At 37.8% G+C, this 26,980-nt stretch overlaps 1 protein-coding gene across 2 annotated transcripts in view; it reads right to left on the reverse strand.

The window, feature by feature from the left end:
* arhgap35a (Rho GTPase activating protein 35a) overlaps positions 1 to 24,955 on the reverse strand; it is a 31,363-nt gene extending 6,408 nt beyond the window's left edge. The window contains exons 1-4 of one of the 2 annotated variants that reach the window (XM_042770936.1): positions 21,088 to 24,955; positions 17,404 to 17,545; positions 8,911 to 8,988; positions 702 to 833 (exon numbers count right to left, since the gene is read on the reverse strand). In XM_042770936.1, coding sequence (XP_042626870.1) covers positions 702 to 833; positions 8,911 to 8,988; positions 17,404 to 17,545; positions 21,088 to 24,834 — 4,099 coding nt within the window. In that variant the 5' untranslated portion in view covers positions 24,835 to 24,955. Of the gene's footprint in view, positions 1 to 701; positions 834 to 8,910; positions 8,989 to 17,403; positions 17,549 to 21,087 lie in introns of both variants that reach the window. The other variant, XM_042770935.1, reaches the window with a different exon arrangement.
* Positions 24,956 to 26,980: the final 2,025 nt, after the last annotated feature.

Raw genomic sequence — 26,980 nt, forward strand, 5'->3', positions numbered from 1 at the left:
TATTTGGCAGATTAAATTCACTAAAAAATATGCAGCCGACTCAGTACAAAGATTTTTTTTCTTGTAAAACAAATTTATATACCAATATTTTCTTGTATGCCAAAATTTGAACATCATGATTGGATCATACTGAAAAATGCAACCAATCAAAACTGCTCTTTTGTGCAGGTTTGGGTGTTACGCTTTATTTTCTGCTGAATCAGGCTTGCTGTTTGTGAAACTATTTAAAGCATGGCACGACTTGAAAGGGCTTGTTTATTGAGAAACAGTCTGGAGTGAAGGACTAACGGCAATTTTAGGCTTTAGTCTCATCGCTTGTGTGTTGCTGGCTTGGAGCGATGCCTAGAGTAGACAATGCTGAACTTCACACTGAGAGAGAGTGTGTGTATTGAAGAATGGAGAGTGAAGTCTATAATACTGCAACAGGAAAATGCACTGCGGAAACCCAATCCATTTCTGCTCGCTGGCTTCTCCCTTGTTTTTCTTTGTCTGCCTCTTCAAGAGCTCTCCACACACAGGATGTCCAGCAGAGGAGATCTCCAGAGCACACTAACCTCAGAGGACTACAACCAAGCACACTGCTTCCTGACAGTAAACATCTGGCCATGGAAAACATCTGTCCTTCCCCGGATCAGTGTTTTTATTGTTTGTGAGAGTCTACATAGGTCCATTCGTCTGCTCACTGTGGTGTTGATACTCACTGAAGGCCTCCACCAGCTCCGTCTGCATGCTGTAGGGCACCAGAGGATCAGGCAGCTCTGAGAAGAAGCTCTTCATCGCTCCAGCCACCGTGTTCACAGACATGTCCTTCTCGATCAGGTCAATGTTAGGGTCTATAATGTACAGAAAGTGAGAGAGAATTCAGTTAGACTTTCAAATGGAAGTTTGTGAATGACTGCAGCTTCTCAAGCCATTCACAAATTAAAGTTGTTAAATTAGTCTAAAAAGTAAAAAAAATATATATATACTCAAATGGTTAAGTGTGCATTATCCTTTTAATGGGTGTTTCCTTAAATTCAGGCAATTTTATGCGCTGGCGGTTGATTTTTATAATAAAACCAAATTTACAAAATAAAAAAAAATCTAACTAAAAATAAAATTCAATACAAAACAAACACATCTTATAATAAACACAAAATAACAAAATTTTGTTTTACCCTTGGTCCCAGACCTTCAAACTAAAACTATGAAAATATTTCATATTTGTAAGATGGATTAAGTTTAATAATTTAAACAAAAAGTGAAGTAAACAAATCATTTCAATATTCACTGTGCGTTTTACACTATTATTCAAAAGTTTAGGTTTTAGATTCTTAATGTTTTTGAAAGAAGCTAACCAAGAAATATTTTTAAAATTCAGTGTAACTGTTTACTATTTTATTATATTTTAAAATGTTATTTATTTCTGTGATGCAAAGCTGAATTTTCAGCATCATTACTAAAATCATCACTTTTAAAATAAACCATCAAAAATAAACAAAATATAAAGATAAAGAGCTTGAAATACAAATATTTATAACAATCAGAATCAGAATCAGAATCAGAAAGAGATTTATTGCCAAGTATGCTTGGGCATACAAGGAATTTTGTTTTAGTGACAAGCTTCCAGTACACAGAGACAACAACAAACAGTTAAAAAAATAAAAAATAAAAACCCTTTGCAGATAAATAAGTGTATAAACAATTGTGCTATAAATGATAATGGAATTGGATTGAGTAAGATGCAGGGATGTACTAGTATGAAGGGTAACAAATAAATATAAGGATATTGCACATTTTTATTGTATAAGTGGGGAACATTTAACTGTTCATGAGGTAGATTGCCTGGGGGAAGAAACTGTTCTTGTGCCTGACTGTCCTGGTATTTGCGGCTCTGAAGCGCCGGCCAGATGGCAAGAGTTCAAAGATGGGTAACTTGGTGTGAGGGATCCAGAGTGATTTTCTGAGCCCTTTTCCTCACTCTGGATGTATACAGTTCTTGAAGGGTGGGCAGGGGAGTACCAATAATCCTTTCAGCAGTCCGAACCGTTCTCTGTAGTCTTCTGATGTCTGATTTTGTAGCTGAACCAAAACCACACAGTTATTGAAGTGCACAGGACAGACTCAATGACGGCTGAGTAGAACTGTTTCAGCAGCTCCTGTGGCAGGTTAAACTTCCTCAGCTGGCGAAGGAAGTACAGCCTTTGTTGGGCCTTTTTAACAATGGAGTCAATGTGATTGTCCCCACTTCAGGTCCTGAAGATGGTGGTTCCCAGGAATCTGAATGACTCCACTGCAGCCACAGTGCTGTTCATGATGGTGAGTGGGGGGAGTGCAGGGGGCTTTCTCCTGAAGTCCACGATCATCTCCACTGTTTTGAGCGTGTTCAGCTCCAGGTTGTTAAGACTGCACCAGACAGCCAGCTGCTCAACCTCTTGTCTGTAAGCAGACTCGTCACCGTCCTGGATGAGACCGATGAGTGTGGTGTCGTCTGCAAACTTCAGGAGCTTGACAAAGGGGGTCTTTTGAGGTGCAGTCGTTGGTGTACAGCGATAAGAGCAGGGGGGAGAAACACATCCCTGAGGGGCACCAGTGTTGGTGGAGCAAGCTGTTGGACATGAAAGTCTCACTAGCTGTTGCCTATCTGTCAGAAAGCTGGTGATCCACTGACAGATAGAACTAGGAACAGAGAGCTGGGTCAGTTTGGTTGGAGGACTGTTTGGGATGATGGTGTTGAAAGCCGAACTGAAGTCCACAAACAGGATCCTCACATAAGTCCCTGTTTTGTCCAGATGCTGCAGGATGAAGTGCAATCCCATGTTGATTGCATCATGTTTGCTCGGTAAGCAAACTGCAGGGGGTCCAGTAAGGGTCCAGTGATGAAAACATTTTTAGAAACATTTTAGAAACATTAGTGAATAGCAACAAATTAGAAAGTTCACAGAACAGAAAATATACATTTTTATAACAATTAAAATGTCTTTACTGTCAATTTAATGTGTCCTTGTTAAATAAAAGTAATATTAAAGACCCCGTGTAGTGAAAGTAATGTTTTTAATGTGGTTTACATGTCTATCTTGTGTTTTTAATATGCTTATGGACAAACCAGGTGTGAATCCATCACTCAACACCATTGCTGAGCATTTTCTCCTTAAAACTGCAATGTATCAAAGTCTCAAAAATGTTCATGAATGGCATTTCCATCACAAAATGCTATTGAACAATACATTAATTTGTACGTTACCAATAACAGAAAACAAATGACTAAAACTTATGAAACTGAGAAAACTCCTAAAAAAAAAAAAAAAAAAAAAAAGTGGCAATAACTGAAGAAACACCGTAACCTGCACCATAAGTTTGAGTCACTCTGACCCTGAAATACATTTTGTACCAAGGAACTGGCATCGAGATGAATGGGAAGGCTAATGGACACATTTTTTAGGAGGTACTTGATCTGAATTAACAATGAACAATCCGTTTCTTATAATCAGACACAGGATCATGTGAACATCACTGACAGCCAGCATCTTCCAAAATGAATATCTTTGATCACACAAAAGAAGTCCTTCTGAAAGCACAAGCCCCTTATAATCAAACCTGTCCACTCTAGCTGTCTGGATGCATCTCTAATCTCTCAGCTGATGCAGCGAAATGTGCATCTAATTGGAGAATGTATGCTTAGCGTGCAGGCGTGAAATTAGTGCAAAGGAGAGGGTGAGAGGTTACGAGACGCAAACAACAAACGCCGATTAAAAACACAAAACAATTTTGATCTTCGGTTCAGCCAATATGATTGAGCAAAAGCTACAAACACAGACACGCTCTCCACATTCGTATTACAATTGTAATCTTTCAGTCCAGCATGTTAAATCCAGTTGACCCCAGATCAGTTACTCTAGCCGTCCTGATTCTATTTTATCAGAAATCGATAAAGGCTGTGTAGCACCTGATTGTGAATCGTCTGACATTTCGCCGGAGCTGGCCGGGGTGCTGCTGAGCACATACCTGCGCAGTAATTTCCGCCGTAATTGTATCATCACCTGGCTGTGCAGAGTTTTGATCGATCAGACACGAGCCTTCGCCTTCTATTAGCTCATGCCCATCCAAACCGGGCCCGACCAGATCGTGGTTCATTTCCCAAACCAATCTGTTGGTAATTAACTGACCTTCTCTTCCAGCGCAAACACACAAACAGGACGGCCTACAGTGACGCACGCATTCTCACACACACACACACACACACACACACACACACGTTTACTTAGCCCTACCCCTCACAGAAAACTTTCAGCATTTTTACAATTTCAACAAAACATTGTTCACTTGATTTTTATACCAGTTTTACAAAAGGTTTTTGGTGATTCTGCAGGTTTAACTCACTTTTGGGTACAAATTTGTCCCCAAAATATGGTTAAGTACTGTAGGTACACACATAGCACACAGGAGTTTCTTTAAAGAGCTTAATGAAATGAAAATGAGAGATTTGGGGCCATGATTTTGGTCCATGTCTATTAAATAATAAAAAAAGAAAATAATGTTTAAATAAATATTTTATTTCTTTTTAAGAATAAGTTTTAAAAAAATTAATTACATATTCATATAAACCATATATTTTATTAGCTATACGTATATTATACAATATTTATAACATGTATATACATTTTTTTTAATTTTTTTTTTAATAAATGTTATATTCTGTTCTGGATAAAAAAAGTGACATATTAATAAAATTTGTAATACACTACAGTTCAAAAGTTGAGCAACAGTAAATTTATGTTTTTGAACGAAGATATTAGCAAGGGGTATTAGGATATTAAGATATTAGGATATTAGCAGATCGACCATAGATTGCAAGAGATGGCAGATTAAAAAAAAAAAAAAGAGGAACATTTTGGAAGAACAAACCATTTAAAAGAAGGGTTATGATCATGCAAGAGGTAGGACCCACATAAATATTGGAGCAGCTTCCCAGCAGTGGAGAGAACTCAAGGAGTGGGAAGGCCTGGAATCGGACGCCAAGGTTGGTTTATTTCTTTTTGATAGGTGAGTTATGTTGATTTTGCCTTTTCACACAACTTTTCTGTGTTGGCTTTTGCTTGAATATGCTTTGGCCAGCAGATATAGCAGATTCCGCCATCGTCGCTGCCAGGGTTGTGTGTACATACGTGTGGGGTGGAGTTATCAAAATAGGGCCGAGGTCCTGTTGGGGTATGGCCGTGTTTGTTTAGGCACTTTCAAATATCAGCATCGTTTGGCAAAAATCGCTTAGTGCACCTTTAATGTGAAATACAGGTGTGCTGCTTAATATTTTTGCAGAAACTGTGATACATTTTTTTTCTGGTTTCTTTGATGAATATAAAGTTTGAAAGAATAGAATTTATTTGAAATAGAAATCCTTCAATTTGATCAATGTAATGCGTCCTTGCTAAATAAAATTATTCATTTTTTAAATATATATATTAAAATCTAATATAAAACTTTTAAATCATAGAATATATATTCCTTTATATTATGCCCTATTATATTATACACATATAAACACACATAACACAAATAAACACATACTAGCTGTATATACACATTATACCACCTTTAAAATAAGCAATCGAAAACAGACGCTGGGCTGCCTCTTCTCAATTATGCACATAATACAAGCATAATCTATGCACTCTGGCATTATGCTTCATAATGGCCCACAGTGGGCTGGATCAATAGCTGTGGATCAGTCCCGGTTAATTGAGCTTATCTGCTCTACAATGTGCTCATTGATGGAAATGTGATCCATGCACCGAGGAATAGCAGCCATTTCTTTGAAAGCAGCGGGGTCAGCCGGGTCTGCTGAGAATGGCCCACTCAAACTTTTCCCCAAGGCAAATATGAGTAACAGAGTTCTGTATGTACTATGATATCCATGAGAGGTCTTCAGATTATGCTGCTACAACAGCAGGGTAAATGTGAGAGCATGGAAGTTCATGGAGGCCAGACAAGCAGTGAGAGAGAGAACAGAGAGAGAAGGCAGGCGGTGGGAGTCATTGCTCTTATTATACTTCAGTATAATGTTCTTAGCTTCACAAGCTTTTTTAAGTGGTACTTTTGAAACCATACCATTGTATTATAATGTTTTCTTCAAAGTACAGGGATATAAACTGTACATGGGTCAAAGACAAGACCTCCTCATCAAATTAAATTTATAAAGGTGATTTTATATACATTGAACGCATATTAAATGCTCGTGTCTACTTTAATGTTTCAAATAACGTATGTGAAAAAATGTTAAAATGTGGGAGAAATAATTTATCACTGTCATTCAGCATAAGTGAAATATTTATGTATAAATGAAACAATATACTTATGACCTGTACTTAAATATATATATATATATATATATATAGGGCAGGTTAGGTGATTTGGTTTATCGTGTCGCTGGTTAGCCTCTGGTCTGCTGTGCATGTTCATGTGTTTTGGAGGAGGCGTGGCTTTGGAGAGTGATATGCAGGGAGGGTGAGATCTTATGCTTTCAAAGCTAGCTTGCTACTGCTAGCGTCTCTGAAGTCTCCTACACTACCTTTAATCTTATCTAATGATTCTTGTACTAAATATGCCTGACAAGATTGTTTGGTATTTGAACTATTGTTACATTAAATGACATTTTAGTGGGTTCTTCTGTAAATCACTGTAAAAATGTATGATAGTCTTTATTTTTTGCTCAGGAGAAAAAGAAAAAAAAATACATAGGACACATTTTAAATGTACAGGGAAAAAACTAAAAGCTATATTAAACTTTTATTGTTTTGATGCTCTTTGACACATTTTATGGTATTATGTTATACATCAAAGTAACTATCACATCTAGTATTACACAATTAGTCGTGTTATAAAACTCAAATAGATTTTTATGTAGAATTCAGTGCCCATGGGTAAAGACAGCACTAAACAATTATGACTGAGACGAATGGAAACACTGACACACAGTTTCCTCCAGATATTATAGACCTCCTTGGCTTTTTTGACATCATTGTTTCTTGACAAGATAGCAGCCATTAAAAATAACTGCATAGTATGAACTTTTAGTAAAATTAAAAATATTCATATACAGTACAAATTACATCATCTTCACGTAATCCAATAATACAATGTACAGTACTACATCCCCTATGTTGTCGTCGTCACGTAATCCACTAGTGGCAGTTGTATCATTTTTCTGTTAGTCAACTCTATACCCATGGCCTCATGATTGTAAAATGTCCATAAGATGCACACTTTGGAATATCAACAGAAGTGTTGCATCTGAGTCCTTTTCGCCTACTGTTTTATGAACACTACTGTATGAATTCTTACTACTCATTTTACATACTATTTTTCCCCTACTATATAGCAGAGAAGTGTGCATATTCGTACGCAGTGATTGTCTTATGTGTAGTAAACTTTTAAACTTAACACATAAAATATATCCCATAATGTTTTATGACAAAAACCCCACATCAACACCACAAATTTGACAAGAATAAAACAAAATACCTATCTGATTTCTGAAGTCTAATCAAATGCATATACAGCATATAAGTACTATAGACTAAAAGTGTCTACTTTCTGTGGTGACAGCAAAAGTACATACTTGAGTGAGACACTATGCTAGTACTGAGACTATAACATTACATTTTCATTTTGATATCAGAAACGTCAGCGTCTAGCCTTTACTTTTAGATTCATACATTTCTAAAGATTTATTTATTTTGGATTTTTCTTGCCTTTAATAGATTAGTATAGTGTAAAGTGAGAGTGAGACAGGGGAACGGATTCAAATCGGATTTGACAGATTCATACTAGGGCTGTTATCATGATATCTGATTTTCACTACATGGTTATCATAATTCAGAATATTATGACAATATTATCATGATATCTATAGAAATGTTGTCACATTTAAACACAAGTGTAGGGAAGCAGAGAGAGAGTTTATAACATAACTATACAATAGTGTACAAAAAGAGTAAAAAGAGCTTTTGGAAAGAACTGTCGATCAGGATAACTAACACCTCGTGTTTTTTACAGGATCAAAAAAAAAACCCAAACTGGCGAATAAACTTTTTTGGGTGAAGGTAGAGTGTCTCGTTTTTGTCTCATTTCGTCTGACATGATTTAGTGCAGCAGTACTAGCTACACACTAAGTCATTGTTTTCATTTTTCCATATTCTGATGGATGGCAAACAGTGTTACTATACTTAGTTACAACCTACTATGTCGAAGTGTCAACCAGAATCAACCATGGTGTCTGCCACTGGATTATTTACAATATTACTGTGTATTATGTGTAGTGTCAACACAACATCAAGATTTAATTTTTCATTCAATATCATGATCATCATCACATAATTCATACTCGTTTCAAAACTGCCATGGTAGCTTTGGCCTCAGACCTTAGACTGATTCAAACCAATGACATTTTTATGTGATTCATTAAAAGAATTGGCTCATTTGTTCACAAACTGGACTATATTAGCATGTTTGCATGCAAGTCAAGTTTGTTTTTGTGTGCATCTAACAAAGATAATCTGATTTTTTGGGTGTGTATAGCATAGACTTCTCATAACATTCAATTCAACACTGCAAGATGCAACACAGGAAAATATGATTTCTTTCGCTGAGGCCGATTAGCATTTAAATGCTTCATTTGTGTCTGCCTGAATGAATCATTCCCAAATACCAAATCGTTTAAATCATCTAATTTCCCTCCTTGCTACAGTATTTCAACTTTAGTTCTACTTCACTGTTCCTTTTTAAATCGAATATTAGTCCATCTTACTTAGCTGCACTACATTTTGCTCTATTTATATGTATTTGTCGTGCCAATGAAGCACACTAAACAGAAACTGAAAAGAGAGAGATAAGAAAGAAAAAGAAATTGAAAGGCAGACAGGTCTTGTGACTCACCCTGGTCAAACTGCCGCTGCATGCTTTCCATCTCGGCCTTATTTCCACTCACCCTGTAGATCCCTTCTGTGCTCAACCCTGTGAGAGAGAGAGTTGACATTAATTAATGAGTTTTGCACTCCATTCATTTTACAGTCTCAGAGCTTGATAAGAGCCAACAATGGTGTTATCTCCAGCTCAGAATGTACAACGCATTACACATATTTAAATTATATCTGAGCTTGCTAATCGTGCGACCACACTCCGACTATCAGATCTTCACTGTTTGACTTATCAGTCGTACATGAAGAATGAGTGCTGCCACAGGGAGACAGCAGCTTGTGCATGTGCCCCACGGATGCAGATGGAGACAAGAGTCAGAGAACGGCTCGCCTTGGCCCATCTCACCCAAACAGAGAGAAAACAAGTACATCGATAAAGAGGAAGACAGATCGAGAAGCAGAGAGACACTCTTGGAAACGGGTCGGCGTGTTGCCGAGGCAGACCGCATTGATTGCCTCACCTCTCCTGATCAATTATCCATAAAAGCTTTTCTGTGGAGCTGCAGGAAGGGAAATGTGTGTAGAGAGGAAGGGTGTGTTTATGGCAGAGTGTAAGAACATGAGGGTAAAAAGGACTGTAACACTTCAGAAAGATCATGTTTCATATTGCGTTATAGATTTGCACATCATAGAACTCTATTTTTGATGTCTGAGAAATCCACAAGGCACCTGGTCTGCCAATCATTTCAATGTTTCTATTAAAAATAGGCTGAAAAATTATATGAATATGAACTGCTAATTCAAGGTAATTTTTTTTTGTGATATAAAATTAACATCATAATATTAACCACAAAAACGTGAATGCCATAGATTTTAATGGCAGACCTCAACAATAATTATATATATATATATACAGTACAGGTCAAAAGTTTGGAAACATTACTATTTTTAATGTTTTTGAAAGAAGTTTCTTCTGCTCATCAAGCCTGCATTTATTTGATTAAAAATACAGAAAAAACAGTAATATTGTGAAATATTATTACAACTTAAAATAATAGTTTTCTATTTGAATATACTTTAAAAAAAATATTTTATTCCTGTGATGCAAAGCTGAATTTTCAGCATCATTACTCCAGCCTTCAGTGTCACATGTAACATCCAGTCTATCACATGATCATTTAGAAATCATTCTAATATTCTGATTTATTATGAGTGTTGGAAACAGTTCTGCTGTCTAATATATTTGATGAATAAAAGGTTAAAAAGAACTGCATTTATTCAAAATTAAAAAAAAAATTCTAATAATATATATTCTAATAATATATTTTCTTTACTATCACTTTTTATGAACATAAAACACATCCTTGCTGAATAAAAGTATTGATTTTATTTTTAAAAAAAAAGAAAGAAAAAAAAAAATTACTGACCCCAAATTACTGACCAGTAGTGTATGTTATTACAAAATATTTATATTTTAAAAACATAGCTTCTTTTTTTCTTTTTACTTTTTATTCATCAAAGTATCCTAAAAAAGTATCACATGTTCTGAAAAAATATTAAGCAGCAGAACTGTTTCCAACTTTGATAATGAGTCATCATATTAGAATGATTTCTAAAGGATCAATGTGATAATGATCCTAAAAATTCAGCTTTGCATCACAGAAATAAATGATAATTTAAAGTATAATAAATTTAAAAAACAATTATTGTAAATTGTAATAATATATCACAATATTACATTTTTTTCTGTATTTTTGATCAAATAAATGCAGGCTTGATGAGCAGAAGAAACTTCTTTCTATATATATATATATATATATATATATATATATATATATATATATATATATATATATATATAAACACATTGGACTGTTTGTTTTTTATTTGCACTTCAAACATTTTGTAATAATAATTTTTTCTGGAGCTCGCGCTACAGTGGTGTATGTAAGCAAAAACAAACAAACTCTCCACACAAAGAAACAGTAAAGGTCTCTGCACACTGAGTCTGAAACTTTCGTGTGCATTTTTTCGTATCCGAAATCCTACAAATTCGTCACGCACAGAAATCTTGCACACTGAGTCCGATGCGTATTAATTAGTCCTTTTCGAAAGAATTTGCAGAACAGTGGGCATACTAAATGGAGTCTTCAAGCATTGAGGATGATTTTGTTGTCCTCTTGCTTATTATTAAAAAAAGAAAATATTGGGTCCATCCAATCCTGAGATATACAGAAGACGAGTTCCCCCGCAGGAACAGCGGGATTATACCGGGCGATTCAAAGTTTACTTCAGGGTGTCAGTGGCTTAGTTTGATGCTTTGCTAGCAATACTAGAGCCACATATTAAAAGACCACTAATTTCTGTGAACTCAGTGTGCAAGGATCTATATACAGTGCTTTGTACTGTGAGACGAAGTGGATGAACTTAATCCGCTTTCATGAATTCGTCACAACTCTCACATTTCAAAACTCAACCCACAAAACACACTTCAAAAAACTACAAACTGATGCGGAAAATGCAAAAAATTGAACCCGATCCAAATTTTTTTAATGACGTACGAATATTTCGGATGCAGTGTGTAAACGTGATTGACATACCATCGGTTCATGGTTTTTAGGTTCACGATTTGGTATGGTTCGGTACAGTATGTGTTATGTTCAGGGAAAAAAGGACTTTGGTCAAATAAAAATAAAGAAAATAATAACAAATAATCAAACTAAATGCAACAGCACAAATGAATACAACAGAGCCAAGATACAAATAAAATAAACGTTTTTTTCAGGTGTTTAACAGTACTTTACAGACACAGAAATCTAAACGTAAACAAATGTAAAATAACAGTGCATTTTTCACCGTATAAATTAAAGACCAATCCTCGTTAAAGTTACAAAAGCTATTCAATTGAGAAGTGAGTGATCTCACATGCATCATCAGATTTGAGATCGCCATGTTGCAAGTGGGGTCAACCTCTACTGGGTCAGGGCTGTGGGGGTGCGGACCACGATACGTCAGAATTCACCCCAACACCTACATCAATATCCAGAAACCACTTCAATATTTAATTTAGTTCGTCATTAAAGTGTTATTATTATTTTTTTTTTAATGTAATATGTCAAATACATGCTAACGGTGTAGTTGAGGAATTTTGTGGTAAATGGATAAAAAGTACTTCATATCCCCCTAAACAGCATAATCTATGTGACGAGTGGGGCGGGGCCGAGAGCCGTGGGAACGGAGCGAGGCCGGTGGAGTAATCGAAAATGAGCAACACCTGCACCACTCACCGGTCTCGAGTCCCACGGAGGAGCTCCGGAAGGATAAGAGGAAGAGTAAGGACAGTGAAGGACGAGAGAGGACCAGCCCTGCAATTATATTTTGTGTTTTGGTTCTGTTTGTGCCAGTCATCCGCCCTCCTCTATCTATTTTTTATTTAATTAATAAATAAATTATTTAAATAAATGTTCGCCGGTTCCCGCCTCCTCCTTCCCGAACAAAAGAACTGTGTTACAATCTGTATCAAAATACATTTCAATAAATAAAAATACTGTTAAAAGTCACACATTATTTGTTGTTCGTCACATGAAGTAGACCATTTTTGTGCCGTGGGTAATAGGATTTCCACCCAGCTATCAACGCAAGTATATTTCAAACCTGTGGGAAACACGGAAAAGTAATATGGTAATAAAAATGTATTACAGATTTGTAATGTTTCTCAAAACGAATCAATCAATAATTATGTACATAATTAAATAGATAAACAAGCACATAACTACATAAACGAGTAACTAACTAAACACAAAAGCAAATTAAGTAAACTACTAAATAAGTAAATACCATAAATACACTATACACTATAATTACAAGAACACACTAGCCTACTATGTACTTCACAACAGTTTTGATGCCCATTTTGCAAGCAAGTCGTTCAAATGAACCTTGATGAACTTAATTCAGATGAGCTTTCCCACTGACAAAAAGTTTAAAAGGATTCAAGACTATCCATCCATAGCTTAAACCAAATTTAATCATAAACTAAAGACTTCTAAAGAAAAAGTTCAAGCATAACAGAAGCCACAGGAATGCATCAGAGAGAAAAGGACAGTCAAGGACAATACAAGGAAGCTGCCATATTTCCAGATCATTATATAATTTCTCTCACATCAATCACACTCAATATTTCGGCCTTTATACTAAACGTCAAGTCCATTGGCAACGTCAAGATAATTTCATGTTAAGACATTTAAAAAAAAAAAAAAACAGAGCACTTCGAGCCTCATGGGCTTCTCTCACCATGACCTTTTTGCTTAAAGCCCTCCTAATGCACAGCTAACCCTGCAACATGTCCAAACAAACCCCTGCCGCTTCCTGCCATCATCTTCAGCATATCCTCCGGGGCCAGTATCAGCCAATTCAGCATTTCTCCTCCTCCAACGGCTGTCACATTCCCTGCGTCCTCGTCTCTATAACTAGAGCTATTTCAAAATCTGATTTATATTAAAAAATAGGGTCTGAGTGACTGGTTACAGTTAGTGGCCTGTGGGCTGAGACTATATACTGTATTTCCTGTTCCCATACTGTGTAGCATGGACTGATTCTGGAAGATGTCCTGCCACTGCTCAGGTGAAGTAGTGAATAATATGAAGATGGTGACCCCAATGGCCCTAAAACTCCCAACACTCATTTATCATACCATCCCATTGCTACAGTGAAAAAAGAACTGACAGATACAGTAAGAGAGTGAGAGAAGGCATAAAAAGGAAAGAGAAGTTAAATGGGAGACATGTTTACCTAGAAGAATAAACAGGAAATGAGAGGAACAATAGGGGAGCCCATGTATTTTTGGTACAGAGGGCATCCCTAGAGAAACTATATAAAACTGAGGTTACGTTAACAGGCGGTGAATGTGTTTTCATTTCTGCCCCATCAAACACAAAGAAATAGGAGAAGATTATATGAACCCTTCTACGGAACTATATAAATAAACTGAACTTGACTAGTTTGCTCATAAAATGATTTTTTTCACCCAGCAGCAACATAAATTAATTTTGATTAATGTGATGGTCACTCAACAATGAATTGGGCCCAAAACGTTCACAAAATACCACAAAAGTTTCATACTAGTACAAATCTAGGATATCTAGGTAAATGAAGAATTGTTGGATGGTTTTTGGATGAACAATGTAAATAAATTTGAAGTGGTTTAGAGTAGGCATGCATATTCTATTGTTCAAATGTTTTGGACCAATACATTTTCTATTCAGCACGGACACATTAAATTGAAAGGAAGTGGCAGTAAAGACATTTTTAATGTTATCAAAAAAAGGTTCTATTTCAATCATGGATAATAAAAAGAATTGCTTATTTGTTGTTCAAGAAACATATTAGAATAATTTCAGAAGGATCATTTGACACTGAAGACTCTGAAAATTCAACTTTGCATTCACAGGTATAAATTACATAGTTAGATATATTAAAATAAAAAACAGTTATTTCAAATTGTAATAATAATTCACAATAATATTGTTTTTACTTTATTTGTAAACAAAAAAATAAGTGCAGCCTTGCTGAGCATAAGACACTTCTTTCAAAAACATGAAAAAAAGCAAACTGACCCGAAACTTTAGAACGGTTGAGTACTTTAAAAAATCGGTTAGTCAAAATTGGTTTGAACAACTAGTTGGTCTTCAGTAAACCTTGTATAATTAGGCTTGTTGTATTAGACAAGTCCAGACTCACAAGGAATCTGCACTTGCAGACACAAACCACATATACCTCGCCACTTACTTAATTAATATTTTACTTATGTGATTTTGCTTTCATTTATAAAAGTCTAAATAGCTGACCTCTTAAACCCACTAGTTGGTTTCCATATGAGCACACTGACCAGTACCTAATTTATACAGCTAGAGGTAAATTTACCTTTTATGGGGTAGTGAGGTAGAAAGTGTTGAAATATGTAAAATACTAAGATGCCATGACTAAGCACATCTTAAATATAGCTGTTAGCAGGACTTGCTTGTCAAACTGCCATTTTTCTACAAAAGCCTTTGTAAAAATAATTCGGTGTAATTCTGATAAGGTTGTATTGTTTTGATGGGTAAGGCACTTTGAGTGAGTGAGCGAGCGAACGCGCGAGCATTCTCCAGTGTTCACGCTGAGGGTGCTATCAGCAAATCATGCTGTAGGCTGTTGTAGAATCCAGTTCCACCCACAAAGCACAAAAAAAGAGCTGAGCCCAAAAGATTGTTTACGATTTCTGCTATGTGATATTGATCTCAATGAGAGAGTTTTCAGGCAGAAAATTATCGCAAGGGGCTTGGCAGCTTACACACATACACAACGAAACATGAAAAAGGAGGGAGAAGGGCGGAGTGAAGAGGAAATGGAAATGAGGGACAAAGATCAGGAGCTGAATTAAGAAAACTATTAATGACACCGCCATTGACTCCACTCTGTCCCCTAGTGGTTCACACACATAATCCTAAAGGTGGGGTGAATGCTCTCTGCAGAGATTTGAAATGAATTCACAAGCATGTAGTTGATTCTTTATCTATGTATTGTAACATTTTCATGCGTTCTTTTATTCTTATATGTGTGTAATCATAATCCTGTAGTGAGGATTCAGTCAAATCACTTGAGTGATAATCCAGAAACGCACGAAGCAACATAATTATGAGATCTGCATCCGTGAACACGCCAGCATTTGATCAACAGGGGCTCATTACACAGTAGGTTGTGCAAGCTTGACTGCATCTGAACTGTATCTGAACTACAGATGGACAGATGCATCCCAGAGGGAATACTGGTGTGTCCTCCAAAACTCAGCATTACAGAAAACCCCAGCCAGAGCAAATGCACTTGCTCTCAGTTGATGAGTTTAATCCCTGGAAGCTAATGGAGCTAATGCTACCAAGCCAAATCAAATCACAGCTACACAGATACACACTTAACAAGTGCATATACTTGCATACATGCAATGCATTATCATACTTCTAAAAATGAGATGCTGGGCTCTGTGGGATCATTTGAAATGTTAAAATGATCATATAGGTTACGTACAGTATATACCCTGTTGACAAAAACATCTTCAACCAGCCTAAGGTAGCTAGCTGATCTCCCAGCCTGACCAGGCTGGTTTGGTTTGCTAGATTTTGAGGTTTCAGACTAACTTAAATCAGATACAAAAACCAAACCACCTTAGGTTAGACTTCAGCCTCAAGTTTCAGTTGCTGGTGTGCCTCTTATAAGGAACAGTTTACCCAAAAAGGAGAATCTGCTTACAATTTACCCTCAGTTTCACCCTCAGGCCATCCAAGATGTAGATGCGTTTGTTTCTTCATCAGAACAGACTTTGATAAATTTGCCATTAAATCACTTGCCCACCAATGAATCCTCTGCCGTGAATGGGTGCTGTCAGAATCCAAACAGAGACTTCTTCCGGTAAAAATCCATCCCTGTTGTCCATTCACATCCAAATCCACCAACACATTTGTTTAGAATTGTCTCGGACTGTTTTGCTTGTCAGCTGTGTTTGATCTTTGCATATTTCTCTTCTCATTCAGATTTAACTTGGGAAAGCAATAATATGGATAGAGGAATCTTATTGTGAATGAATCAAAAATATCTTAATGATGAATCTGTCATAAACACGCAGCTTTTCAATTCACAAGACATTAATTAATGGACTGGAGTGGTGTGGATTACTTGTGGATTATTGTGATGTTTTATCAGCTGTTTGGACTCACTTGGATTCACTGCAGAGGATCCATTGGTGAGCAAGTGATGTAATGCTACATTTCTGCAATGCTCCAAATCTGTTCTGATGAAGAAGCCAACTACATTTTGGATGTCCTGAGGGTTAGTAAATTTTCAGCACATTTTCATTTTCGGGTGAACTACTCCTTTAAGGGCAGATGAGTGAAGGAGTTTAGGGTCATGGCACCAATGTAACTGGTTCTGCTTGCACCGCTCTGAGCAGGATTCGTACTACAGGCTTTAGTCAGTCGCCAGCACACCTCTTGAGACCAGAGGAGAGGAGTGAGGTTTAGCAGCACAGGTCTTACTAGCTGAACTCTATTACACTAACTCTCCTAAACCTCACTCGTATCCGGGTTCATGGCATCACTTCAGCTGTGCTAGTAGGACACGAACCGTGACCTGGATACACTGCGGGATTCAAACCAGCATCAACTGGCATGTGAGGTGGGCGCACTAACAAGGACAAGCTGTAACCATTACTACTAGCAGGTAGCCAATATTTTAATATTGAACTGTATCCATTTAAATTAATCTCATCTATCCACCATATACTGTACACAAAATATATGTACTCTACATTCTTTTGAGTTTGAAGACAGTTCACCAGCTTTGGAAAAGACTGCCATTTCATAAAAAGACTTCTGGTCACATACTGTTTGAATTTGTATGCAAGTGTTAGCATTTAGCTAATTTCAGTACATCATTCTGAAGGAAAAATTTAGTGTCAGAATTTTGGCTATGTGCTGCTTACCTGTAGCCTCAATGTAGCGGATACACTTTTCGATGAACAGTGGAATTGGTCGCTCCGGCGTGACAACGTTGGCCAAGGGAACACCGAAGTAGTTACTCTCAAGAGGTTTGGACAATGATGAATGACGAGCCTTTGGCCGTTTCTGCTAGACAGGAGACAAACATATTATTTGCTGGTACAATTACAATAGCTAAGCTTGAGCCACAATTAAGCACATACACAAATATATCAATAGGTTTTGAAAAAACAATTATAATGTTAAGATTAAATGTATTTTAATATCTTGTCAATGTTGTCAAATGTAAGTGGACTATAGTTAAATGTAAATCATTCATGTTATTCCAGCAATTTGACAGCTTTTACTGAGGTATATTGGGTTTGACTTTTGAGTTTAGAGTTCTGCAGAAGGACACACTGCTCAGACCTCCCTCTCCACCTCCTGCTTTCCCATAATGCTCTGCAGCAGGGCAGCACGGCTCATTGGCTAGTGTGTCTGCAGTACTGTCAAACAAGAGAAAAAGCTAAGACGCTTATTAAGCCAGAGTCTGTCTGCTCTATAGCTAGAAGGTGACCTAGCTTCCTGGTACATCTGCAGGTCAAAGTTCTGCTCTTCACACAATCAGAAAAATGCCACATTTACCTCCCCTTTACTATCTCTCTTCTTCTCCTTACATTTCCCACTGCTCTACTCCTTTTATTATTTCCACTGGCTCCTCTCAATAGACGTTTACATAATTACCACCCTCCCCTCTCCAACCTCTCGGTAAAGAATCTGTGCTCCAATTACAGTTCACAGGGAATCCAATGTTATGCAAAAAGTAATGCTTTCACCCAGCAATGCAGGACACACAGCAACCCAGACTAAGGCACACAAAGAAAACCAGCTACATCATGTTTATAACTGCTACTCCACCCATTTACAACTTCAGACACGACAGGATACTGATAGTGTTACAGTGTGAATGAATTCGATGCCTGGTTATGTTATGCTTCAGTAACCTCACAATCTATGCACAAAGTATTTGTAAGCATTGGAAAACTTTACATTACAACCAGTCCCCTGGTATCACCACCATGCAACTCTTCACTTGCCAGTTGTTGGTGCAAAGTTAAAGGGGCATTAGAAAGGAACTAGGTGACGGTGGAATTTAAAACATTCCACTTGTTGTGTGAGGAGATTTTAAAAGGCTGAGTGAACATTTCCGGACTTGCCGTCCAACATACTGAGAAAGAGGGAGAGTGCAGATGGGATAGTATACAGAAACAGGAAAGGCCTTTTCAAACTCCTTTAACATCAGAAAGGGACAGTATTTGTTGAACAGAACCTAAACCAGTACAGACCCCTGAGGCTACTGGGCTGGTGTGCTTTTTTTATGTGTTGCTTTATGGATCAGTCCCATAAGGCAATTGATGCAAGCAAGGTGATTTAACCCGATGGTCTCATTCTAACCCCACTGAAGTAATAAAGACACTGCTGTGCAATGAGAAGGACTGGTGGCTCAATTCTTTCATATACCCTTAGGCTGTCACATGCTCTATGAGAACAGTAGTCACTGAAATTTCTGCTCATGTGAATACAGCATATGGGAGTGACGGCTATAATAGTATTCCCAGCAAAAAATCATTTGTCAGACACTTTTATCCAGACCAACCCTACTAGGCATTGTTAGCAACATGATGTAGAAGTTCAAGTACAGGAGCTATTAAGCAAAGAGCAGACAACTTCAAGTGAACAGCACCCAACCACCTTGCAAAAAAGTAAGACTTATATATTAATCGGTTTTGTCTCATTTAAACACTTCTTTTAATGACGTATTTTCTCTGTGGATCTACTTTCTGGAAATTAAGTAAAACACAGCCTATCGGGCTACTGCTCCAAAGCTGTAATTTAAGTTTTGAGCATGGGTCAAATACTTTCCCTAATCCTGGATGAAGCTAAGTGCAAGAAAAGAAACAAGGCATACCACCATTCCCATGCATTTGTTAGACAGAAGTAGACATGTGCTGGTTTTCGGTAATGCAATATATCACGGTAATGAATATGCACAATATTGGTATCATGGGCACTTCTAAATACCGTGAATAATTATATATTACAAATTATTCAGAATTTCGAATGCGTAAAGAATACTATTCCCATCAACTCGTCAAAATGCACAACACCACTGTATGCTGCTTGAAAGACTCATGTGCGCTCTGATGTAAACAAGCACGCATGAGAAGCACATGGGGGAACGCATGAGAGACACGCTGAATGAAAGCAAATTCACTCTCTGACAGCAGATGTCGCTAAACTGCAGAAAATGCAGCCCTTACCCTGGAACCCCCATAAATAAAGCAGCTGCACTACTTTCTAAAACATATTTAAATAATTTTAAATAGCCATTCAGATTTGTGTATTCACTATGATGATTATCACAGTGCAAATACCTAAGTATTTAGACTTAATAGGCTATTTATTTTCTAACTTTTTTTTTTTCATTTTAATCCGGACTACAACATGCCCAAGATATTGTTTGAAAGTGTTTAGATTCTTTGTTAATTCACACTTTACATTAGGGCTTCATTAGTTAAAATTAGTTAATTCATTAGTTAACATAAACTGCCAATGAAAATTTTTTCTGAACATTCATTAATCTTAGGTATTCCAGTATTTAATAACGTTGTTAAAATCTAAAGTTGCAATTGAGCTAACATGAACTAAGACTTAAGAAAAAGAAAAAAAAAGAAAAAAAGATTAATAACTTCTGTAGCAAATGTAGCTATTGCTCATTGTTAATGTTAATGGTTAACTAATGAGGTCTTATTGTAAAGTGATTTGGGTCTTTATAGCTCTTTTGCACTATAATCTGTGTAAAACTTTTAACTTTAAAGGAATACAGAAAACAATATATAATGTATTTAAATGTTCAGTTATTGTTGTTATAAGAAAAAAGTTATTTAACCTGTAATACTCTATTATGACCATTAAAATATCATAAAACTTCAAAAAAATAACAATATCAAATAACCTCAAAAAAAAAAATTAGAAACCAACATAAACATAAAAATTTGATACCGACATATCCCTAGACACATTTTCTTTAAAATAATCTGTCAAACTGACTATTTTATACCTGAACAATCGTTTTAAAGGGTTGTGAATACGGAAATGCATTTCTCAAGATTTTAACAGTTAAAATATGTGCTCATTTAGTATTTCATAGTAGTTTAGTATTTGTGTGCATTGCAAAATAAATTTCTGCATATTTTTGGTTGGTTTTCCTCTGGGTTTTTAAATTCATAAATGTGACAGATATTAGATTTACATATTTCATATTTTAAGATTTACATATGTCAACAGTCTATATCATTTTACATTAATGTATATTATAATGTATATTATTTTATTTTAATATATTTAAAATATTTAATGTATAAAGATGCACTTAAACATGCACACAGCAAGGCCTATCATAACACTGGGACAACACTGACAATACACAGATGTGAATATAAATGCGTTTAAAACAAATACACTTACACAAGTGTAGTCTATTATTTAAAAAAAACACCACTGATGGCAAAATTCAGTCATATATCATATAAATCAATTATGGCCACCTTAATAAAGAAAGTTAGCCTGTATAAATGTGCTCTGAAGTATAATGAATGTATTTAACAAAAGAATACCACAAAATTTACCTTGGTATTTCTTCGCAGACTTCTCAAGATATTCCTCCTCTTTGGGTCCTCGCCTTCTTCATTCAAGGAACTGTCCCCTTTCTGCACACCAAGCTCATCTTCTTTCATCTTGGGGAGACCTCCAAGCTCATCATCACTGCCAATGAAGCTTGTGCGGAAGCTGCTAAACTTTCCAAGGCGTTTGGAGCGATCACGATACAGCCCAGGTTTAACTCCGAGAGCAGAGAATTTCCGTCTACGTTCTAATGAACTGCTATCAGCCTCACTGTCTGATCCATTTCTTGCGCCATTAGGATGACTTTTGTTTGCATTGCGAATAGTAATGATCTTGCCCTGTGTGCTGTCATGTGGTACAGAATAAATATTTTCCTCCTCTGTTGGACGGGGCTTTGCAACAGCATCCATGGGCTCAGCATAGTCAGATGGATCATAACCACCTTCAGTTGCTGGTGGCCAGGTGACTGACGGTAATGAGCGTCTGTTAGATCCGTGTAGGCCCAGGTCCATGTATGAACTGATGTTTGAGGGTTTGGGAATGTCAAAGGTGACATTGGGCTTTGGTCGCACCTGAGGTGGGACTTTGTTGTTAAGTTTGTTTTCAAAAGAGGTGATGTCAGAGATGAGTGAGAAAGCATCACCCTCCATATCTGGGAGCTTGAAACCTCCACCATGGGCCAAAGTGCCATCTTCTTTTAGGGTGGGATAAGGTGGGGAGGGCTCGATGTCATCCTCCGAGTCCAGCAATGTGATGCTTGGGGAGCCACATCGAGGTGAAGAAATATTCTCATTGGTGACATTGTCGGCAACATTGTCATACATGTATGTTGCCTCTACAATGGTTTTCTTCTCCACTACCTCCTTAAAGAATGGCTGGAAGTGGTCTATCCGATGCAAGCCTCCCACCACCCCACCAGGTCCACAGATTACAGAGCTGAAACGGGCATCAATTTCATGGGCCAGTTCCTCCCCTTGGGCAAGCTGCTCTCGGACTGCCTCGGAGTCTGCAAGTTCTGACTGAGTCTCTGCAACAGCAAGCAACTGCACTGGAATAATGTCCTGGACTTCACAAAGGAAGGCACAAAGGGTTTCCATGGAAGCCTTCCGTTTGGCGGAGTACACTGCTATGTAACCATGCACTAATCTGCTTTTACGTAAGGAAAAGGATGAGTGGTAGGATAGAACAGACAGATCAATGCTTTGCCTTTGGCCACCAATAGATAAATCCAAGAAAACTGATGTTCCACTGGATAGACTGGAAGAGGGCCGACAGTGCTGGGGCAGCAAGAATGGTGAAAGAAGCTGGTCAACATCATATGTATCCCCACACATCAGACACATTACAATTCGTAAGTCACCCTCTGTGCTCTGCTGGGAGTCTCTGAAACTTGCAAGTGCAGGTAGCAAAGGTGGGGAGCTACTGCCAAGACTAATTGAGGGTCTTCGTATGTCTAATAGACCTTTGAGTATCTGGTTTAAATGTTTTTCATTTATATTGCGACCATAGCCCACACCTGGAGAAGCAGGCTCTAAATAATGGCACTGAAATTTGCCAGCCACTTGTTGACCTTGTTGGATCAGGCTTTGTGCCGTTTCACCTCCAATGTCAGAAATTGAACCAACACCTCTTTTGGTGACCAACAGAAGAGACAAGGGAAGCTGAACTAGATTAGTATCCCTTCGACCTATGGTTGATTCTCGTAATTTCTCAATACTATCAGCAACATAGGATAAGGATTCCTTTGAGTTGTAGAGGCAGAGGCAACCATGTGGGGCAAAAGTGGGGGTATGAAAGGAATTCACTGGAAGGCGTACATTTCCCTCTATAGGTCGAAGAGCCAGTTCATAAGTCCTTCCATCTAGAATGTACCGTTCATCATTGGTGCACAGTGCTCTGATCTCATTAGCTAACTCTCTTGCAAGTCCATCTTTGCCAAGGATCACAAGATTAATTCTGTCTACCTTTCCTTCACCAAACTGTGATTTTGAGCTCCCATCAAAGGAATATCGAGTGGGAAAACGAAGGGCTAAGAGTTGCTCAATTTTGCCATCCACACAATGAGGACTGCTTGGACAGGTTTCCTTAGTAGGGTGGTAGACAAAATGGATATGCTTGAGCACTAGGGCATCCCTCTCAGCTTGAAGCTTTTGCAGGGCCTTGAACCTCTGCTCCTCTCCAAGAACCTCTTGGATGGCACCCATTTTTTCTTTACTGGGCTTAGCATCAACTTCAAGCTCATAGAACAACTCTGAGTACTCCAGTAAAAGTTCTTGGAAGTCCTCTTTGGCTTGGTCAATAATAATCTTCTGGTATTTGTTATAGATATCAAGGTACTCAGGCTCCTCTAGCCACTGATAAAACTCCTCATTCATAATGAAGCTACGAGCTTCCTCCCAGGGTTTGCCAGGTGTAACAAATGGCGAAGATTGAAGTTTCTCTTTGAATTCCCATCGCATTTCTGCCCGCTTTCGCTCATTGCGCAGGTGTTCTAAGTGAAACTCATAGATTTGCTCTGCTGCAGGGGTTTCCAAAAGGTCCTGTGGAATGCGTTCATCCTCCATGTTGTCAATGTGTGGTGTAGTTTCCCAAGGTGTGTCGTCCAGCACAACAAACCAGTGGGAGAATTCCCGCTTAGTCTCGAGAACTTTCTGCACTCCTGACCAGCTCAGGTGATCAATCTCATCCAGGCCTGGAACCAAGGAATTGAGAGCCTGTGGGAGTGTGCTGAGATAGATTTTACGCCGCTTTTCTATATGCTCTTGCTTGAGCCTGTGCACATGTTGCTGGAATAGTTTCTTGGCCTTGGAAGTACCCTCAAGGAAGACATACTCTTTGTATTCAGGGGATGTCTGCATTCTGCGGTTGATGTTGGGCCATGTTTCATTATGGTTCTTCACAATGCGATTTACCAGCCACTCATAGCGGTCCTTAGCGGATGCTATCTGCTGACTCTGCTGCTTGAGGGCTTCAAAGTATGGAATGATCTTGGGCTTCCCTCTACTCTTATCTATCAACTGCACCAAGGTAAGAAAGGCAAGGTCAACATTAACATTAGATCGTGCTGAGGTTTCAACAACTTGCAGATTCTTCTTGGCCAAGGCAAAGGTGTGAGAGTCTTTAATGTACCGCTCAACTCCTTCATCACACTTGGTCAACACAAGTACAACTGGCTTCTTGGTCTTAGCTAGCTGATTATAGAGATTGGTGACAAACTTCATCTGGTCATCAAAATTTCGGTTCATTCCCCTGCTCACGTCTACACAGAGTAAAAATCCATCCACTAAAAGCTTGCCTTCAGGCATTTGCTTCTGCTCGAAGTCTTGCTCTAGTCCTAGTTGATCTGTGCAGAAATACATAAGCTTCTCAGCAGAGGCCAGTTTATTGGAAGCTGCCCGCTTGATATAGGGCTGTAAGGCAGTACTTCGATGTGGCTGAAACGTTTGGTCATCAATAAACTCTGTCTGTTCCACCACATGCATTCGGCACTCAGCACCCTCCTCCAACATTCGTACCGCCTCACCCCAAAACAGGAAGTGGTCATTGTTTACCACTCTACCACCAAAGTCACTTGTGCTTAAAACAGATGTATGGTCCAAATAAAAATCATCAGCACTGGGGCGAACAAAGCGATTACAAAGGCAGGACTTGCCTACTCCACATTGCCCCTTTTCCTTTTCAGTCCCGGACAAACCTACCACAACAAGGTTGTAGGTTGGTGCCCGGGAATCTTGTTTTTTTGCCATCATCATCGTATGACAGCACTCATTTTGCCATTCCCAGAAGCTCTAGTTTGAAAGCTGCTGGGCTGATGTTCCATTCAAATGCTTTCAGGATTGACAAATAATTTATTTATAAAGATCCTGAAAGTTACTTTAGTCTGCAGTCATTTGGCTATACACAAATGTCCAGTGCCTTTAATGATCAAATTTTAAATCTGCAAGTCATTTGGCTATACACAATTTTGAAGGTTTGAGGTTTAGAAGGGGAAGAGGGGAATGGGTTTGAGGGTGGGGGAGAGGAGTCCTTGTGGACTTAGGCAGGTGTGCTGCAGGTGCTATTATTCCAGCCCATCTCCTGTCTTCAGGGGTGCTCTGACACAGAAATACTGTAGGTTTCAGGTTCGCCCAACCTGGATCTGACCCTGCAAGAAATAAAACAGACATTACAATTAGAAAATAAACTACAAAAAGACACAAAGAACAATTTTAAATAACTTATCCATCACATTTTATCTATTAAACATCCAGGACTACCTAGAGGACAAATAATTTTGTTCAAATTTGATCAAATATGACTATAGAGCTATACGCTTTCACATCAAGATTAATGACTTTATATGGCTGTTAAAATTTACTACAGTACAGTACGGGCTATGCAAGTGCAAAGTCACAAGGAATTCGATTATTTTAGCACCACCACCAGTCTCTGATTCATTTAATCAATTGCCTAGGGTTGTTTATGCATAACCTAAAGGTATCAATACCAAGGTATAAGAGGCTGGTATAATACCAAAGACAAAAATTTTAAATTGATTCAACCCTACAAGGCATCACATTCTAATCCCCAAACTCAGACAAACATATACACACAGATGAAAGCTGTGATAAGTGCTTCAGAGATACAGTTTTAATTAGGCAACCAGGGAAACCCAAAATGGCCCTTAATAGGAAGCAATGCACATTGGCTGCTTTCCAGTCTCAAAAATTATTTTCAAAAGGTTTGTGCTATAAAAAAAATTAACAACTCCATTAACATTTCAAACAGAGTGATACAGTGAATCAAATTCAAAGACGGATTCAAAACAGGAAATGTATGATGTAAAAATTGAGTGGTGATAGCATGTGGATACCAAAACAAATTAAGTCAAGGCCTTTGGAAATCTACAAAAAGAACAGAACCCTCTAGACAATATATGACAAGAGCTCACAGGAGCCCTTACACTGTTCTTGAAATCCTGAGCTCCAATAGCCTCCCAAATGCAGAGACAAACCAAAAAAGATGTAGGTATAATTACAGAATAGAGTGAAAAGTGTAAAGAGTATCCTTACCCTTTTGATATCTATTCTGCTATTTTTAAATGCATTACAATCATTATTTATACATTTCTACTTTATAGGCTATTTGTTGTCTTTTTATACATAGGCACTGAAGTTGGGACAAACCCAGACTGTCATAATGGGAGTCATCTAAACAGAAATAATGATTTGGGCCTATGCCAAGGATTCAAGGAAAAGCACTACAGAAACTACAGTCAGCAGCACCTTGGAGGCAAGACCAGGTAAATGTGCTGACAACAGCTCTCAAGGCACTACATCTAGCAATCACAAGTGACACATGTTTGCAGTTGCAGATGTCAATGATTAAATGTAATGATTCTGATGTGGCAATTTTGCTTTGTGAAATAAATTCTATGTTCAGCCAACATTCTTGAAATCACAAAACATGTAAGAGTTTTAACATTTCATTTGAATTTATGACACTTAATATCTGAGTGGAAAAAGGTATCAAAGTTTGAGCCTTGGCATGCCGGTCAATGTTGGATCAGTGATAAGAACAATGGAATCATGCATGCATAACTCTCAAAAACAGCTTTTGCTACAGAATGATTAGCCACTAATCACTGGAGACTTGATATATAGCAAACACAAAAGTGAGGTATGCCCGGACCAGCATTTACATTTACTGGGAGCGGAGTGATTATTAAATGCTCAGAGCGCAGAGGGGAATTGTTGCTGCTCCACTCCGCTCACCTACTCTGATCTGAATGCATGTGCTGGAGATTAACTACTAATCACAGGAGCGGCTTTACTGAAGAGATGCGCATGAAAATCACATTCGATTTTTTTGCCGGGCCCTACTTCAAATTAACTTTTTTTTTTTCTCTGGTTGCCTGTT

Source organism: Cyprinus carpio, chromosome A15, assembly GCF_018340385.1.
Source record: "Cyprinus carpio isolate SPL01 chromosome A15, ASM1834038v1, whole genome shotgun sequence".
NCBI classification, from domain to species: domain Eukaryota; kingdom Metazoa; phylum Chordata; class Actinopteri; order Cypriniformes; family Cyprinidae; genus Cyprinus; species Cyprinus carpio.